Source organism: Platalea leucorodia (assembly GCF_965183815.1).
Source record: "Platalea leucorodia genome assembly, contig: HAP1_HAP1_SCAFFOLD_345, whole genome shotgun sequence".
In the NCBI taxonomy this organism is placed as follows: Eukaryota; Metazoa; Chordata; class Aves; order Pelecaniformes; family Threskiornithidae; genus Platalea; species Platalea leucorodia.
The window spans coordinates 28,430-48,340 of NW_028121233.1; the positions used below are offsets into that span (position 1 = coordinate 28,430).

Sequence of the window (19,911 nt, forward strand, 5' to 3'; positions counted from 1 at the left end):
TGGGGGGGATTTCGGGGGGGGAAGTGGGAACTGGGAGCACTGGGAGCACTGGGGAGTGAGGCCAGTGGGAATCGCAGGAGTAACTGGATTAGGGTGGGATTTCGGGGGGGGGTAGTGGGAACTGGGGGCACTGGGAGCACTGGGGAGTGAGGCCAGTGGGAATCGCAGGAGTAACTGGATTTGGGGGGGGGGACCAGGCATTTAATGAGCGGCGCGGCCGGCTTTCCCTCGTTAGCGCTAACGAGCAACACCCCCCCCCCCTTCGCGGGCTCCTCCTCCCCACCCTGCGCTGGGGAAAGGGCCTCATTAATCAGATTAATTAATAATAATTAATAATTAATAATTCATCCTCGGCCCAATCCCTGCGCACCTACCGGTGCCGGGAACTTTCTTCTCCCAAACTCTCGAGGCCATTAATTAGCTAATTAACGAACAAATCAATTAGAGCAGGCAAGGCAGCGTTAATTAGGAGCCTCGTTGAAAGTCAAGGTCACCCGGGGAAGGGGGGGGAGGGGGGCTGCAGCGGGGGGGTTGGGGACACGGGGACACGAGGACCTCGTGGAAGGTCCTCCATGGCCTTCTGGAGAGGGAAACCTCGTTAGGACTAATTAATCTTCTAATGAGGGGAGCTCGGGAGGAGGTCTCCCTTCGAGGTGGCAGCGCTGGTTTGGGGACTGTCCCCAGATGTCCCCAGATGTCCCCAGATCATGGAGTCCTGAAGGGACCTCAGCCCCGTGGGGACAAGTCCTCTTGTCCCTTAGGGTGCCAAGTTCATGAGAACTTCATGGGAGACCTCAGGGGGACACCAAGGGGACACCAAGGGGTGACAACGTGCCCACCGGTGGCCGTCACCCTCAATGGCATCTTGCTCCATGCCAGGGATGGGTGCCCACCACCGTGGGTGGCATCTGGCCTTGGAGATGGGGACACGTGCCAACCTCCATGGGTGGCATCTGCGCCTGCGATGGGTGCCCACCACCATGGGTGGCATCTGACCTTGGAGATGGGGACAGGCGCCCGTCCCCATGGGTGGCATCTGCGCCTACGATGGGTGTCTGTCCCCGTTGGTGGCATCTGGCCTTGGAGATGGGGACAGGCGCCCGTCCCCATGGGTGGCATCTGCGCCTGCGATGGGTGTCTGTCCCCGTTGGTGGCATCTGACCTTGGAGATGGGGACAGGCGCCCGTCCCCATGGGTGGCATCTGCACCTACGATGGGTGTCTGTCCCCGTTGGTGGCATCTGACCTTGGAGATGGGGACAGGCGCCCGTCCCCATGGGTGACATCCCTCTGAGCTCCATGCCCGGCCCCACCCCTGTCCCTTGTCCCCATCCCCGGCCCAGGGTCCCCAAGCTGAACCCGTTGCCCCGGTGCCACCTCGAGGTGCCCAAACCGGCCACCCCGGTTCTCGGCAGGACCTGGCGGGGGCTGAAGGAAGGAGGTGACAAATGAGGTGGCGATGACAACGCAGCCGGGACGGGGACACGGAAGGGGGGGGGGCGGGGGGGGGGGGTGCCCTCGGTGCGACCGATACCCAGAAGGCCGTGGGGCAGGAGGTGACACGAGGCTGTTGGGTGGCCTTGGTGGGAACCAAGGGTGACCAAGGTCCCCTCAAGGGTGGTTTGGGGGGGGGGAGGTGGCACCGAGGCCACACCGGGCCCCCGCGGGGGCGGACGGACGGACGGACGGACGGAGGGCGGGGGCGGGGAGGGGGGAGCCACCCCATTGGCCCCCGAGGCTCTTCCTGATTTACACCAGGAGGAAGCAACCCCATTGGTTGCCCCGGGAGGGGGGAATCGGGGTCACCGCCATCAGCCCCGGCTTTGGGGGGGGGGGGGGGGCCCCGAACTCTGCTCCTGTTTTGGGGTCCCCTTCACTCTGCCCCCCCCCTTTGGGGGGGTCCCCATTACTTGGCCGCCATTTTGGGGTCCCCTTTGACCCTGATTTGGGGTCCCCCAAACTCTGCCCCCCCTTTGGGGTCCCCTGAACTCTGCCCCTCTTTTGGGGGTCCCCTTAATTCTGCCCCTCTTTTGGGGTCCCCTCTCCTCTCCCCCAGATTTGGGGTCCCCCAAACTCTTCCCCCCCCTTTGGGGTCCCCTTAACTCTGCCTCTGTTTTGGGGTCCCCTTTCCTCTGCCCCCTCCCCCCCCCCTTTGGGGTCCCCTGAACTGCTCCTGTTTTGGGGGGTCCCCTTATTTCTGCCCCTGATTTGGGGGGGGTCCCCTTAATTCTGCCTCTCTTTTGGGGGTCCCCTTAATTCTGCCCCTCTTTTGGGGTCCCCTCTCCTCTCCCCCAGATTTGGGGTCCCCCAGACTCCTCCCCCACTTGGCCCCCCATAAACTCTGCCCCCCCCTTTGGGGTCCCCCGAACTCTACCTCTGTTTTGGGGTCCCCTCTCCTCTCCCCCAGATTTGGGGTCCCCTTAACTCTGCCCCTCTTTTGGGGGTCCCCTTTACTCCCCCCTTTAGGGTCCCCTTTCCTCTGCCCCCCCCCCCCCCCCAGATTTGGGGTCCCCCAAACTCTTCCCCCCTTTGGGGTCCCCTTAACTCTGCCCCTCTTTTGGGGTCCCCTCTCCTCTCCCCCAGATTTGGGGTCCCCTGATCTTCTCCTGTTTTGGGGGGGTCCCCTTAACTCCGCCCCTGATTTGGGGGGGTCCCCTGAACTCTGCCCCTCTTTTGGGGTCCCCTTTACCCCCCCTTTGGGGTCCCCTTTCCTCTGCCCCCCCTTTGGGGTCCCCTTAACTCTGCCCCTGATTTGGGGGGGGGTCCCCTTTCCTCTCCCCCCAATTTGGGGTCCCCCGAACTCTGCCTCTGTTTTGGGGTCCCCTCTCCCCTCCCCCAGATTTGGGGTCCCCCAAACTCCTCCCCCACTTGGCCCCCCCTTAAGTCCGCCCCTCCCCCCCCCCCCTTTGGGGCTCCCCTGAGTTCTGCTCCCATTTTGGGGGGGATCCCCTCTCCTCCACCCCTCCCCCCCCATGGGTGGCCCCCCACCCCTCCCCCACCCTCATCCCGTGGGTGGGATCCGGCCCCGCGCGGGGCCCCGCCCCATCATTAAGGGATTATGGGGGAGGGGGGGAAACTGAGGCACGCCCACCCCCGCCCCCTCCTTTTGGGGTCTCCTCTCCCTCCCCCCCCCCCCCCCCCCGATTTCATTACCAGGTGCTAATTAGGCCCCGCCCACTCCGGGAGGTGGGAGGGGCCTCGAGGTGGGGAAGCCCCTCCCCCCTCGTTAACGAGCCGCAGGGGGTTGTGGGTAATCTGGGGGCTGGCAAGTGGCCGTGGGGCATTTGGCCCCGGTGCGGCTGCCTGGAGGGCAGAAAGGGATAGGATGGTACTGGGAGGCACTGGGAGGCACTGGGAGGCACTGGGAAGGGCACTGGGACACACTGGGAAGCACAGGAAGGCTTGGATAGGTGTGGGGATGAACTGGGAGGCACTGAGAAGGACAGGAGCGGCACTGGGAAGGGTACTGGGACATACTGGGAAGCACAGGAAGGCTCAGATAGGTGTGGGGATGAACTGGGAAGCACTGGGAGGCACTGAGAAGGACAGGAGGGGCACTGGGAAGCACTGGGAAGGGCACTGGGGCATACTGGCAAGCACAGGAAGGCTCAGATAGGTGTGGGGATGAACTGGGAAGCACTGGGAGGCACTGAGAAGGACAGGAGGGGCACTGGGAAGCACTGGGAAGGGCACTGGGGCATACTGGCAAGCACAGGAAGGCTCGGATAGGTGTGGGGATGAACTGGGAGGCACTGGGAGGCACTGAGAAGGACAGGAAGGACACTGGGAAGCACTGGGAAGGGCACTGGGACATACTGGGAAGCACTTGGAAGCACTGGGAAGCACAGGAAGGCCCTGATAGGTACGGAGGTGAACTGGGAGGTACAGGGATGAACTGGGAAGGATAAGAAGGGCACTGGGAGGTCCTAGAGGAGCTAAGGGGGTGCACTGAGGTGTACTGGGATATACTGGGAGGCCCCAGGGGAGCAGGGCTTTGCCCCAGGGACACACTGGGAGGTACTGGAAAGCACTGGGGCAGACTGGGAGACACTGGGAAACACTGTGAGGCACTGAGATTTACTGGCAAATGCTGGGAGGCACTGGGATATACTGGGATGCTCTGGAAGGCAACGGGACATACTGGGTTGTACTGGGAGGCACTAGGAGGCACTGGGACATGCTGGGAGGCACAAGGATGCAATGGGAGGCACTGGGAGACACTGGAGGCACTGGGTGGCACTGGAAAGCCCCAGCAGGCAGTGGGTTGAACTGGGAGGTACTGGCAGGTACTGGGAGGCCCTGGGAGGCCCCATGAAGCCTGAGGACATACTGGAAGGCACTGGGAAGCCCTAGAAGGCAAAGGGAAGTACTGGGAGGCACTGGGAGTCTCTAGAAGACACCGGGAGCACTGGGAGGCACTGGGATGCCTCAGAAGGCACTGGGATGGCACTGGGAATCACAGGGAGGCACTAGGAGGCTCTGGGATGCCCCAGGAGGCACTGGGAGGCACTGGAGTGCCGCAGGAGGCACTGGGAGGCACTGGGAAGCAGCAGGTTGCTTCAGGCGGCACTGGGAGGCACTGGAAGGCACTGGGAAGCAGCAGGGTGCCTCGGGTGGCACTGGGAGGCACTGGGAAGCAGTAGGAAGTCTCGGAAGGCACTGGGATGCCCTGGGAGGCATTGAGAGGCACTGGGAGGCACTGGAGTGCCTTGAGTGGCACTGGGAGGCACTGGGAAGCAGTAGGATGCCTCAGGTGGCACTGGGAGGCACGGGGATGCCCTAGGAGACGCTGGGAAGGCACTGGGAAGCACCAGGGGCCACTGGGAGGCACTGGAAAGCACTGGGATGCCTCAGAAGACACTGCGAGGCACTAGGATGCCCTGGGATGCCCTGGGAAAGCCCTGGGAGGCACTGGGAAGGCGCTCGGTGGCACTGGAAAGCACTGGGAGGCACTGGGAGGCACTGGGAAGCACCAGGGGCCACTGGGAGGCACTGGAAAGCACTGGGATGCCTCAGAAGACACTGGGAGGCCCTGGGATGCCCTGGGAAAGCCCTGGGAGGCACTGGGAAGGCGCTCGGTGGCACTGGAAAGCACTGGGAGGCACTGGAAAGCACTGGGAGGCACTGGGAAGCACCAGGGGCCACTGGGAGGCACTGGAAAGCACTGGGATGCCTCAGAAGACACTGGGAGGCCCTAGGATGCCCCGGGAGGCCCTGGGATGCCCTGGGAAAGCGCTGGGAAGGCCCTAGGAAGGCGCTGGGAGGCACTGGGAAGGCACTGGGAGGCACTGGGAGGCACTGGTTGGCACCTGTGCTGCCCCGGGCCGGGGTGTGGCGGGAGGGTGAGACCGCCCCGACCGGCCCCGCTCCCTCCCAGGGTGGCCCCAGCCCAGGCGGGGCCCGACGGGGATTTAAGGGGCTGGGCCCGGCGCCCGGCCACCCTCCTCTTCCTCCCGCCACCCGCCCGCCGCCATGGAGCGCCTCCTGTCGCTGCTGCTCCTGGCCACTGGTAAGGGCACTGGGGGGCACTGGGGGGCACTGGGAGGGCACTGGGAGGGCGTTGGGGGGCACTGGGAGGGCGCTGGGGGGCGCTAGGGGGTACTGGGAGGCACTGGGGGGCACTGGGAGGGTGCTGGGGGGCACTGGGAGGGTGCTGGGGGGCGCTAGGGGGCACTGGGAGGCCACTGGGGGCACTGGGAGGGCACTGGGGGGCACTGGGAGGGCACTGGGAGGCACTGGGAGGGCGCTGGGGGCGCTGGGAGTGTGCTGGAGGGCACTGGGAGGGCACTGGGGGGCACTGGGAGTGTGCTGGAGGGCACTGGGAGGGCACTTGGGGGCACTGGGAGTGAAGTGGCGGCACTGGGAGGGAACTGGGGGGCACTAGAGGGTGCTGGGAGGGCACTGAGGGGCACTAAGAGGTGCTGGGGGGCACTGGGAGGGTGCTGGAGGGCACTGGGAGGGCACTTGGGGGCACTGGGAGTGAAGTGGCTGCACTGGGAGGGAACTGGGGGGCACTAGAGGGTGCTGAGAGGGCACTGAGGGGCACTAAGAGGTGCTGGGGGGCACTGGGAGGGTGCTGGAGGGCACTGGGAGGGCACTTGGGGGCACTGGGAGTGAAGTGGCTGCACTGGGAGGGAACTGGGGGGCACTAGAGGGTGCTGGGAGGGCACTGAGGGGCACTAACAGGTGCTGGGGGGCACTGGGAGGGTGCTGGAGGGCACTGGGAGGGCACTTGGGGGCACTGGGAGTGAAGTGGCAGCACTGGGAGGGAACTGGGGTGCACTAGAGGGCACTGGGAGGGCACTGGGGGGCACTGGGAGGTTGCTGGGGGACACTGGGAGGGCATTTGGGGGCACTGGGAGTGAAGTGGCGGCACTGGGAGGGAACTGGGGTGCACTAGAGGGCGCTGGGAGGGCACTGGGGGGCACTGGGAGTGTGCTGGAGGGCACTTGGGGGCACTGGGAGTGAAGTGGTGGCACTGGGAGGGAACTGGGGTGCGCTAGGGGGTGCTGGGAGGGCACTGGGGGGCACTGGTCAGGGCATGGAGAGAGAGTGGAAGGTACTGGGAAGACACTGGGAGGCCCCAGGAGGCCTTGAGAGGGCACTGGGGAGTACTGGGAAGGAGCTGGAGGTGAACTGGGGACACTGGGAGGCAGTGGGAGCATACTGGTGTGAGTGGGAGGGAAAGAGGAAGCAGTGGGAGGCAACAGACGGCATGGAACTGCTACTGGGAGGGAGCTGTGGGTGAACTGGGGGCACTGGGAGGCAGTGAGGGTGCTGGTGTGGCTAAGGGGGAAAGAGAAGGTACTGGGCAACACTGCAAGGGGGGCACTGGGAAGCACTGGGAGCACTGGTGGAGTGTAGAAGGGAATGAGGAGGTTGCAGGAGGGTACTGGGAAAGAGTTGGAGGTGAACTGGGGGTACTGGGAGCACACTGGTGGCACGTGGGACAGAATGGGGAAGCACTGGGAGGCATCAGGGAGATGCTGAGGGGTACTGGGAGGGAACTGGAAGGTGCTGAGGGTGTACTGGGAGGGAGCGGGGGGAACTGGGGGCAATGGAAGGTGCTGGGAGGGAACTGGAGGCTACTGGGAAGACTTGGCAGGCAGTGGGAGGAAATGGTGTGACGCAGGGAGGCACTGGGAGGCACTGGGGGCCACAAAGGGGGAATGAGGCAGTGTTGGGAAAGAACTGGGAGGCACTGGGAGACACTGGTAGGCAGTGAGTGGGAAGCGGTGGGGCACAGGGAGGGAGAGGGAGAGCTGGGAGGACACAAGGGTGACATGGGGTGGTGCTGGGTGGCCCAGGAGACCCCCTAGGAGGGAACTGGGAGGGAACTGGGAGGAAACCAGCTGGCACTGGGAGGGCACTGGGAGAAACTGATAGGCAGTGGGTGGGAAGCAGTAGGTCACTGGGGGCACTGGGAGGGAGAGGGAGAGCTGGGAGGACACAGGGGTGACACGGGGTGGTGCTGGGTGGCCCAGAAGACCCCCTAGGAGGGAACTGGGAGGGAACTGGAAGGCACTGGGAGACACTGGGAGTGCACTGGGAGGCACTGGGAGACACTGGTAGGCAGTAGGTGGGAAGCAGTAGGTCACTGGGGGCACTGGGAGGGAGAGGGAGAGCTGGGAGGACACAGGGGTGACACGGGGTGGTGCTGGGTGGCCCAGAAGACCCCCTAGGAGGGAACTGGGAGGGAACTGGAAGGCACTGGGAGACACTGGGAGTGCACTGGGAGGCACTGGGAGACACTGGTAGGCAGTGGGTGGGAAGCAGTAGGTCACTGGGGGCACTGGGAGGGAGAGGGAGAGCTGGGAGGACACAGGGGTGACATGGGGTGGTGCTGGGTGGCCCAGGAGACCCCCTAGGAGGGAACTGGGAGGGAACTGGGAAGGAACTGGGAGAAACTGGGAGGGCCTGAGCCCCGTCTGCCCTCCCACAGTGGCCATGGGGGACGAGAACCGGATCGTGGGGGGCCACAGCTGCCAGAAGAAGCGTCACCCCTACCAGGTGGTCCTCCTGGGCCCTCAGAAGAACATCCACTGCGGGGGGGTCCTCATCGGCAAGTCGTGGGTGCTGACGGCCGCCCACTGCGACACCAAGAGGTGGGTGGGTGGGGTGGGGTGGGCAGAAGACCGTGGGTTGCAGGAGGGGTTCCCCCCCGCTCCCAGTTTGGCCCCGGGTTACTGGGAGAGGTCCGCCAGGAACTGGAGGTGGCTTTGGTGATGGTAGGACCTGGTTGGGTTTCATCTCAACGTGGGTGGAGAACCTCAACGGCAGAGGTGGGGTCATCTCTAGCTGAGGTCCTCCTCCCCGCCCCACAGCCTTCTGGGACCCCTTTCTTCCCATCAACCAGGAAACCAGTCAACCAGTTGGAACTGGGTGGCTAACTGCTGGGCAGAGAGGAAGCCACCTCGATGGCCCAACGTGACCATCCAGTTGGCTTCCCAGTGCCACCATCCCATTGGCTTCCCAGTATGACCATCTCGTTGGCCTGGCCACCACCACCAATGCAGTTGGGCTCCCAGCATGACCATCTAACTGGGTTGGCCACCACCACCATCCAGTTGGGCTCCCAGCATGACCATCTAACTGGGTTGGCCACCACCACCATGCAGGTGGGCTCCCAGCATGACCATCTAACTGGGTTGGCCACCACCACCATGCAGGTGGGCTCCCAGCATGACCATCTAACTGGGTTGGCCACCACCACCATGCAGGTGGGCTCCCAGAATGACCATCCCATGGGGTTGGCCACCACCAGTTGGGCTCCCAGCATGACCATCTAACTGGGTTGGCCACCACCAGTTGGGCTCCCAGAATGACCTCAGGCAAGTGGGAGGTGGCCACGTGGGGAGATTGGCCAAGAAGGACCCAAACTGCCCCCAAATTTGGTGACCGATGGTTGGGTCTGAAGCGAGGTCTCCTCCTCTCCCAGTTCCCACCAGTTCTGCAGACTGGGACCAGAACAAATTGGGTGGAGGGGGCAAACCAGTTTGAGGAGCCTGTGGCACTGGTGTGACCGGCCTGGGTAGGGAGGAGACCCTGGGAGGACCCACAGAGGCCACCAGCCCCACGTCGTGGAGATCTCGAGGTCGAAAGGTGGCCGTTCCTCCCCGGTTTTGGTTGAGCTTCTCCCGACGCCGGGGATCAGCCAGGAAAAAAAAAAAATGGGGGGAAAAAAAAAAATCCCAGTTTGAGGATTTAACTGGGTGCGGCGAGGATCTGGAAAGCGGCCAGGACATCTGGGTCCTCAGGTTGGAGCCGGTTCTTCTTCAACTTGGGTTGGACCAGGAGGACTCGCTTTGTCTCGCTGACCTGCTGGACGACTTTGGGCTCCGAGCCTCAGTTTCCCCATCTGGTTCAAGATATTAATGAGAGGAGGGGAAGCTTTTTTGTCCTACTTCTCAGGAGCTCCTCCCAACCACCACCACCACCCCCCCCCCCCACCACCACCACCACCACCACCACGTGGACCTTTCATGGCACGTGCCACGTCCACCAGGGAACCTCACCGCGGTCTTTTCTCCATCTCCGTTGTCCAGCCCCATCCCCATCCGCATGGGCGACCATAGTTTGAAGACCAAGGAAGGGACGGAGCAGTGCATCACCTCGGCCAAGGCCTTCATCCACCCCAACTACAACCCCACCAGCCATGACAGTGACATCATGCTGCTGAAGCTCCAGAAGCCCGTCCGCTTCACCAACCACGTCTACTCCGTGGCGCTCCCCAAGCGTTGTCCTCCACCCAACACCGAGTGCATCGTCTCGGGCTGGGGCAGCACCAGTAGCCCTGAAGGTAGGTGGAAACATCTCCTCATACCACGTGGTGGGGGGTCCTCAAGGGACGTGGGGCCACCTCAGCGTGTCTTGGGGTCACCTCAGTGTGTCTTGGGGCCACCTCAGCGTGTCTTGGGGCCATCTCAGCATCTTGGGGCCATCTCAGTGTGTCTTGGGGCCATCTCAGTGTGTCTTGGGGCCACCTCAGCATCTTGGGGTGACCTCAGTGTGTCTTGGGGCCATCTCAGTGTGTCTTGGGGCCACCTCAGCGTCTTGGGGTGACCTCAGCGTGTCTTGGGGCCATCTCAGTGTGTCTTGGGGCCACATCAGCATCTTGGGGCTGCCTCAACCTTGGTGCTCCCCAAGCGTTGTCCTCCACCCAACACCGAGTGCATCGTCTCGGGCTGGGGCAGCACCAGTAGCCCTGAAGGTAGGTGGAAACATCTCCTCGTACCATGGTGGGGGGTCCTCAAGGGATGTGGGGCCACCTCAGCGTCTTGGAGCCACCTCAGCGTGTCTTGGGGTGACCTCAGCATGCCTTGGGGCCACCTCAGCGTGTCGTGGGGCCATCTCAGTGTGTCTTGGGGCCACCTCAGCATCTAGGGGGCATCTCAGCATCTTGGGGCCATCTCAGTGTGTCTTGGGGCCACCTCAGCGTGTCTTGGGGCCACCTCAGCGTGTCTTGGGGCCATGTCAACGTCTTGGGGCCATGTCAGCATCTTGGGGCCACCTCAGCGTGTCTTGGGGCCACCTCAGTGTCTTGGGGCCATCTCAGTGTGTCTTGGGGCCACCTCAGCGTCTTGGGGACGTCTCAGTATCGTGGGGCCATCTCAGCATCTTGGGGATGTCTCAGCATCTTGGGGCCACCTCAGCATTGTGGGGCCATCTCAGCGTCTTGGGGACATCTCAGCGTGTCCTGGGGCCACGTCAGCATCTTGGGGCCATGTCAGCATCTTGGGGCCACCTCAGCGTGTCCTGGGGCCATCTCAGCGTGTCTTGGGGCCATCTCAGTGTGTCTTGGGGCCACCTCCATGTCTTGGGGCCACCTCCCCCGGGGAGAGTCCTGGGTCCATCAGTGGTCCATGGGGTGGCTGTGGAGATCTCCCTTCTCCACCAAGTCCACGCCACGACCACAGGAGACCCCAAATCACCTCCAAGGTGACCATTCATCCCTCATCTTGAGGCCATCTTCCATGGGGGGCCATCACCCTCGGAACGAGAGGCTCCCACCCTTCCCATGCTCCCCTGGCACCCTCCCCCCGGGCTGAGGGGTGGGCCAGGACCCTTGACCGTGTCCCACTGTCCCCAGGCTACTTCCCCGACGTTCTCCAGTGCGGCGTGGTCTACACCATGCCCAACGAAGAGTGCGGCAAACTCTATCCCAAAGGCATCACCAAGAACATGCTCTGCGCCGGCGTCAGCTCGGGGGGCACCGACTCCTGCCAGGTAGGTCTGGGTAGGGTGCTGCCCCGCCCCCCCCCCCCCCAACCTGATAGGGTGGGGTCCGGGTGGCTCCACCCACCCTGTCGCCAACGGAGAAGAATTGGGGCGGGGCCACCCCGCCCACTTGGCGGTGAGGACCAGTAGAGGAACCCAACGCCGTGGTGTATGGGGTCGTGGGGAGACGGGTGGCTGGAGGGACCCCTCTGAGCACCACGGGGACCCCGCAGGGTGCTATAGGGACCACCTGGGTTCCATAGGTACGCTGGGTTCTATAGGGACCCCTCCCCAAGCACCATCCACACCCCTGGGTGCTATAGGGGCCTCTGGGTGCTATAGGACCTTCCCAAGGATTGTACAGCACCCTGGGTGCTAGAGGGACCCCCTGGGTGCTATAAGGGGTGCTTTAAAGACCCCGCAGGGTGCTATAGGGACCACCTGGGTTCCATAGGTACACCGGGTGCTATAGGGACCCCTCCCCAAGCGCCATGCACACCCCTGGGTGCTATAGGGGCCTCTGGGTGCTATAGGACCTTCCCAAGGATTGTACAGCACCCTGGGTGCTAGAGGGACCCCCCTGGGTGCTATAAGGGGTGCTTTAAAGACCCCGCAGGGTGCTATAGGGACCACCTGGGTTCCATAGGTACACCGGGTGCTATAGGGACCCCTCCCCAAGCACCATGCACACCCCTGGGTGCTATAGGGGCCTCTGGGTGCTATAGGACCTTCCCAAGGATTGTACAGCACCCTGGGTGCTAGAGGGACCCCCCTGGGTGCTATAAGGGGTGCTTTAAAGACCCCGCAGGGTGCTATAGGGACCACCTGGGTTCCATAGGTACGCCGGGTGCTATAGGGACCCCACCCCAAGCACCATGCTCACGCCTGGGTGCTATAGGGATCGCTAGGCATTATAGGGACCCCCCCACATGCTCTAGGGACCCTTAGGCGCTACAGGGACCACAAGGCAACCAACATATAGCCTTCGGGGTGCTATAGGGACCCCTAGGGTGTTATAGGGAGGCTTGGGTGTTATGGGGACCCCTGGGCCCTATAGGGATGCCCTGGTTGCTATAGGGACCCCTAATTGCTATAGGGATCTTCTGGGTGCTGTAGGGACCACCAAGCACTGTACAGCTCCTATATGGACTATAGGGACCCCCACGGCATTAAAGGGACCACAAGGCCCCCTGGGTGCTATAGGGACCCCCAGGCTCTATAGGAACACCCTGGGTGCTATAGGGACTCCCAGGCAATGTAAGTCTCCTTGGTGCTATAGGGACCCCTAGACAATATGGGGATCTTCTGGGTGCTATAGGATGCCCAGGGCGTTATAGGAAGGCCTGGGTGCCATAGGGACCCCAAGAACTCTACAGACCCCCCTGGGTGCTATGGGGACCCCATGGCGCTATAGGGACCTCCCCAGTGCTATAGGGACCTCCTGGGCCTCAGCACCCTACAGGGCATGGTGGTCTCCACGTCCTGACCCTATAGGACATGGTGGTTTCCACGTCCTGACCCTATAGGACATGGTGGTCTCCATGTCTTGATAACCCTATAGGACATGGTGGTCTCCATGCCCTGACCCTATAGGACATGGTGGTCTCCACGTCCTGACCCTATAGGACATGGTGGTCTCCATGTCTTGATAACCCTATAGGACATGGTGGTCTCCATGCCCTGACCCTATAGGACATGGTGGTCTCCACATCCTGACCCTATAGGACATGGTGGTCTCCATGTCTTGATAACCCTATAGGACATGGTGGTCTCCATGCCCTGACCCTATAGAACATGGTGGTTTCCACATCTTGATGACCCTATAGCACATGGTGGGCTCCACGCCCTGACCCCATAGGACACGGTGGTCTCCACGCCCTGACCCTGCAGGACGTGGTGGTGAACCCTGGGGCCTGAGGGGTCCCCGTGGGGTGGAGTTGGGGGGGGTTTTGGGGGGGTCCCCAGCCCGGCGCCATCTCATGGGGGGTTCTTCTCTCCGCCAGGGCGACTCGGGGGGTCCCCTGGTGTGCAGGGACGAGCTGCAGGGCATCGTGTCGTGGGGCATGCAGGTCTGCGGGCAACGGGGCAAGCCGGGCGTCTACACCCGCGTCTGCGAGTTCACCTCTTGGATCCACGACACCATGAGGAGGAACAGCCACATCTGAGCCACCCCCACAAGGAAGAGTCCTTCCCCTCCCCCCCCCCCCGTCCCCATTCCCCCCCCCCCCCAAAACCCCGGGGGGGTCGTCTTCTCCCTTCTCCCACCCCACGCCGCCCTCCCTGCGCGCCGGGGAAGAGCTCCTGGAATAAAGCCCTGTGAAACGTGGCCACCTTCCACCGTCCCGTGGCTCCACCGTGGCCACCGAGGCCGTGGGGCCGGGGGGAGGCGTGGGAGGATGATGGCCGCCGTGAGCGTGGTGAGGAAATTGCCCCGGTTCGGAGGGTTGGGGTTGGTGGCCAACTCGTGGCCACACGTGTTCGGTGCTGGTGGCCACGGTGGCAACCTCCAGCCACATATCTGGTGCTGGTGGCCGTGGTGGGCAACTCATGGCTACGGATATCTGGTGCTGGTGGCCATAGTGGCAACCTGCAACCATGTCTGATGCTGGTGGCCATGGTGGCAACCTGCAACCACGTATCTTGTGCTGGTGGCCATGGTGGGCAACTCATGGCTACGGGTGTCTGGTGCTGGTGGCCATAGTGGCAACCTGCAACCACATGTCCTGGTGTTGTCAGCCATGGTGGGCAACTCATAGCCATGGGTGTCTGGTGCTGGTGGCCATGGTGGCAACGTGCAACCACATATCTTGTGCTGGTGGCCATGGTGGGCAACTCATGGCCATGGGTGTCTGGTGCTGGTGGCCATAGTGGCAACCTGCAACCACACACCTGGACCTGGTGGCCATGGGTGTCTGGTGCTGGTGGCCATAGTGGCAACCTGCAACCACACACCTGGACCTGGTGGCCATGGTGGGCCCCTCGTGGCCATGGGTGTCTGGTGCTGGTAGCCCCATGGCCATGGGTGTCTGGTGCTGGTAGCCATGGTGCCAACATACAACCACACACCTGGACCTGGTGGCCATGGTGGGCCACCCATGGCCATGGGTGTCTGGTGCTGGTAGCCCCATGGCCATGGGTGTCTGGTGCTGGTAGCCATGGTGCCAATATACAACCACACACCTGGACCTGGTGGCCATGGTGGGCCACCTATGGCCATGGGTGTCTGGTGCTGGTAGCCCCATGGCCATGGGTGTCTGGTGCTGGTAGCCATGGTGCCAATATACAACCACACACCTGGACCTGGTGGCCATGGTGGGCCACCCATGGCCATGGGTGTCTGGTGCTGGTAGCCCCATGGCCATGGGTGTCTGGTGCTGGTAGCCATGGTGCCAACATACAACCACACACCTGGACCTGGTGGCCATGGTGGGCCACCCATGGCCATGGGTGTCTGGTGCTGGTAGCCCCATGGCCATGGGTGTCTGGTGCTGGTAGCCATGGTGCCAACATACAACCACACACCTGGACCTGGTGGCCATGGTGGGCCACCCATGGCCATGGGTGTCTGGTGCTGGTAGCCCCATGGCCATGGGTGTCTGGTGCTGGTAGCCATGGTGCCAACATACAACCACACACCTGGACCTGGTGGCCATGGTGGGACACCCATGGCCATGGGTGTCTGGTGCTGGTAGCCATGGTGCCAATATACAACCACACACCTGGTGCTGGTGGCCACGGTGGCAATGAGCAGCCACGTCTGGTGCTGACAGGCAACCCATGTCCAGCTCTGGAAGACATACGTTGAGGTCTGGAGGACACGCGTGTCCAGGTCTGGAGGCCACGCGTGTCCAGGTCTAGAGGCCACGTATGTCCACAGCAAGAGGACCCGCGTGGCCAGGCCTGGAGGACGCACGCGTGCGGCTCGGGAAGCCACGGATGGTGACCCCCCCACCACCACGTATGCCCGGCCCGGTGGCCACGGCTGGCGTGTCACCACCGCACGCGTCCATCTCTGGAGGCCACGGCCCCCACCGCCGCGTCCTGGGGACACCCCCTCACCCCCCGGGGCGCCCGGGGTGACGGCGCTGCGTAAAGCAGGGACGTGGCTCCTCCTGGGAGCGTGTGGGCGCCCTAATTGGCCCCCAATTAAGAGCTCGCTAATGAGGCGGTCGCTAACGAGGCCCCCCACCGAGCGAACCAGTCCGGCCGAGCCCACGGCGTGCGGCTCCGCCCGAGATGCCGCACCGCCCTGTTTACACCATTTACACCCAGCGGGACCGCTTGGGATTGACAGGGGGAAGCCCCGCCCCTCCCACCTCCTGGCCACGCCCCCCTCCCGGCCAGAAGCCCCGCCCCAAAAGCCACGTGCCAGGCCGTACGGGGTGACAGCACCCTCTAGCGCGAGCGCGCACCCATGGACGTGTGGACGCGTGTCACGGACGTGTGGACGTGTGCTGTGGACGTGTGGACATGTGGACATGTGTTGTGGACGTCTGTCATGGATGTGTGGACGTGTGTTGTGGAAATATGGACGTGTGTTGTGGACGTGTGGACATGTGGACATGTGTTGTGGACGTGTGTCATGGATGTGTGGATGTGTGTTGTGGACATATGGACGTGTGTTGTGGACGTGTGGACATGTGGACATATGGACATGTGTTGTGGACGTCTGTCATGGATGTGTGGACGTGTGTTGTGGAAATATGGACGTGTGTTGTGGACGTGTGGACATGTGGACATGTGTTGTGGACGTGTGTCATGGACGTGTGGATGTGTGTTGTGGAAATATGGACGTGTGTTGTGGACGTGTGGACATGTGGACATGTGGACATGTGTTGTGGACGCGTGTCATGGATGTGTGGATGTGTGTTGTGGACATATGGACGTGTGTTGTGGACGTGTGGACATGTGGACTTGTGGACGTGTGGACGCGTGGACATGTGGACTTGTGTTGTGGACATGTGGACGCGTGTCGTGGATGTGTGGACGTCTGTTGTGGACACATGGACGTGTGGATGTGTGTTGTGGACATGTGGACTTGTGTTGTGGACGCGTGTCATGGATGTGTGGACGTGTGTTGTGGACACATGGACGTGTGGACGTGTGTTGTGGACATATGGACGTGTGTCATGGACGTGTGGACGCGTGTCGTGGATGTGTGGACGTGTGTTGTGGACATGTGGACGTGTGTCATGGACATGTGGACGCGTGTCATGGATGTGTGGACGTGTGTTGCGGACGTGCAGACGTGTTGTGGACGTGTGTCATGGACGTCTGGACATATGGACGTGTGTTGTGGACGTGTGTCATGGATGTGTGGACGTGTGTTGTGGACATATGGACGTGTGTTGGGGACACATGGACGTGTGGACGTGTGTCGTGGATATGTGGATGTGCAGCCGTGTTGTGGACGTGCGGACGTGTTGTGGATGCGTGTTGTGGACGTGTGTTGTGGACGTGTGGCTGTGCAGACGTGTTGTGGACGTGCAGACATGTGGATGCGTGTCGTGGACATGTGGACGTGTGTCACGGACATGTGGACGTGTGTCGTGGACGTGTGGACGTGTGTTGTGGACGTGTGGATGTGCAGCCGTGTTGTGGACGTGCGGACGTGTTGTGGATGCGTGTCGTGGACATGTGGACGTGTGCCATGAACATGTGGATGTGCAGACGTGTTGTGGACATGTGAACGTGTTGTGATGCGTGTCGTGGACATGTGGACGTGTGTCATGGACATGTGGACATGCGTTGTGGACATGTGGATGTGCAGACGTGTTGTGGACATGCAGACGTGTTGTGGACGTGTGTTGTGGACGTGTGGCTGTGCAGACGTGTTGTGGACGTGCAGACATGTGGATGCGTGTCGTGGACATGTGGATGTGTGTCACGGACATGTGGACGTGTGTCGTGGATGTGTGGATGTGCAGCCGTGTTGTGGACGTGCAGACATGTGGATGTGTGTCATGGACGTGTGGACGTGTGTTGTGGACGTGTGTTGTGGATGTGTGTCGTGGACGTGTGTCATGGACGTGTGGACGTGTGTCGTGGACGTGTGGACGTGTGTCGTGGACGTGTGGATGTGCAGCCGTGTTGTGGCCGTGCGGACGTGCGCCACGGACACGTGGGCGTGTCTCGTGCAGGCGTGTTGTCACGCATGTCATGGTCTGTGTTGACCACGGAAGCGCTGGAGAACCTTGTGCCACAGCTTCGGTCTTCTGCTCCCGCCCCCAAAGGCGCCCAGCCAATCGCTGTCTGATGGGCCCCGAAGCTGATTGGCCAAGCAGCTGGTCTCCAAAGCCGGCCAGCCAATTGGTACATGCTGATGTCTTCAGTTGATTGGCCAATCAGCACGTGCTGGTCTCCAACAGCGTCTGGCCAATGAGATTTGCCGGCTCGCAAAGGCAGTTGGCCAATAGCGCGTGCCGGTCTCCAAAGCCGTTAGCCAATGAACACGTCCACATCTCCAAGGCCAGCTGGCCCATCACCGTGCGCGGTGATTGGCCAATCAGATCGTGTCGGGCTCCAAAGCCGCTGGCCAATGTGATGCGTTTGCCTCCAACACGACCGACCAATCATCTGCCTCGGCTTTCCAAAGCCGGTTGACCTACCAGCATTGTCACATCTCCAAAGCCAACCGACCAATCAGCACCTCCGCATCGCCTCGACCGTCCCCGTGCGGTCATCCGGCGCCGAAACCAACCAATCCGCGGCCGATGCCCGCCAGAGCCAACCGACCAATCAGCGCCTCTCGCCCGTGAAGCAAGGCGAGGCGGTGCCGAGGAAGCGACGAGGGATTAGGGAAGGAGGCGGCGAGGCGTCTTCGCGCCCGTCAGACGCCTCCGGCTCAGCCCCGGGGTGGGACGAGCCGGGCCGGGCCCCGACGCCGTTATAAAACCGACGGAGCTCACGTGGGAGGGACGGGCGCGGAACGGCGGCGGCGGCGACGGCGGAGAAGAAGACGTGCCGGGGCCGGTGGTTGTTTTGGTGGTGGTTTTTTTTTTTTGGTGTAGGGTGGGGGGTGGCGGAGGGATACAAAGAGACGAAGAGTTCGCCCCGTCCCCGCGACCGGACGGGATGGAGGCCAGGAATCGGGAGAATTCGGTCGGGAAGGAAGGGGATGAACCACCCCAACCCCCGGTGGGGGACAGCGGGGACCTGCGGAGAGGTTTGCCGGGATCGGGGGGTGGGGGGAGGGGGGGTGACGGGGTCCCTTCGGCAAGAGGGCACGGTCCGCGGTCGTTCCTTCCGCCTGCTGCCCCCGGTCTCCAGCCATCCCTCCTCCTTGTGGGCTTCATCCCTGGTCTCCCTCTATCCTTCCTTCCCCAGGTTTGATCCATTCCTCCGTCCCTGCTCTCCATCCATCCCTCCTTCTCCATGGTTGAGCCATCCCTGGTCTCCAGCCTTCCCTCCTTCTCCATGTTTCCTCCACCCCTGGTCTCCATCCATCCCTCCTTCTCCATGTTTCCTCCACCCCTGGTCTCCATCCATCCCTCCTTCTCCATGTTTCCTCCATCCCTGGTCTCCATCCATCCCTCCTTCTCCATGTTTCCTCCACCCCTGGTCTCCATCCATCCCTCCTTCTCCATGTTTCCTCCATCCCTGGTCTCCATCCATCCCTCCTTCTCCATGTTTCCTCCATCCCTGGTCTCCTTCCTTCCTTCTCCACGCTTGCTCCATCCCTGATTTCCTTCCCTCCTTCCTTCTCCACGCTTGCTTCCTCCCTCGATCCCAGATCTCCATCCATCCCTCCTCCTCCATTCTTCCTCCATCCATCCCTCCTCCTCCATGCTTCCTCCATCCCTCTGTCCACCATCTCCATCCCTCCGTCCACCATCTCCATCCCTCCATCCTCAGCCTTCCTCCCTCAGCTTCCCATCCTCATCCGGCCTCTCCACAGGGAATCACCACCCACGTCCGTGGGGCCCACCACCCACGTCTGTGGGGCCCACCACCTCTGTCCATGGGGCCCACCACCCACATCCGTGGGGCCCACCACCCACGTCCGTGGGGCCCACCACCTCTGTCCATGGGGAGCAATGACCCGCGCCCATGGGACCCATTTCCTTTATCTGTGGGGCCCATGGCACATGTCCACAGGGAGTGGTGACCCACACCCATGGGTGGCTCCAACCCATGGCCATGGGAACCGTGACCCATGGTCACGTGGAGCCTTGACCCACTTCTATGGGGCCCACAAACCTTCTCCATAGGGAGCAAGGACCCACTGCCGTGAGGAACCATGAGCCACCTTCACGGGGAGCAATGACCCGCGGCCATGGGTGCCTCCAACCCACGGTCATGGGAAACCGTGACTCAGAGCCGTGGGGAACCATGACCCACGGCCATGGGGAACCGTGACCCACGGGGCACCACGACCCACAGCCGTGGGGGCCCACAACCACCCGGAGCAACGAGCCGTGTCCTTGCAACCCGCAACCCATGGCCACGGAGAGCAATGCCCCACATCCAAGGGTGCCTCCAACCCATAACCGTGCCCCCCAACCATGGGGGGGGGGTGGGGGGGCCACGACCCCTATCTCCAGGGGGCCCGACCCACGGCCCCCAGCCCGAGGGAGGCATCCAAGGGCAGTGTGGGGTGCTGGGAGGTCAATCGCCTCGAGCCAAGGAGGGGGGAGGCGGAGGAGTTGGTGGAGCCCATAATTACGGGCCTCATTAACGATGACTGTGTTGATTG

The 19,911-nt window shown here is 62.6% G+C and overlaps 1 protein-coding gene across 1 annotated transcript; it reads left to right on the top strand.

Moving 5' to 3' along the window:
• Window positions 1-5,471: 5,471 nt before the first annotated feature.
• On the top strand, window positions 5,472-13,381 carry LOC309604098 (trypsin-3-like; the record flags this gene model as incomplete). The annotated part of the gene is made up of 5 exons (XM_082339014.1): window positions 5,472-5,508; window positions 7,942-8,104; window positions 9,545-9,798; window positions 11,089-11,225; window positions 13,220-13,381. The coding sequence occupies 5 exons, from the start codon at window positions 5,472-5,474 to the stop codon at window positions 13,379-13,381; spliced, it is 753 nt and encodes a 250-aa protein (XP_082195140.1).
• Window positions 13,382-19,911: the final 6,530 nt, after the last annotated feature.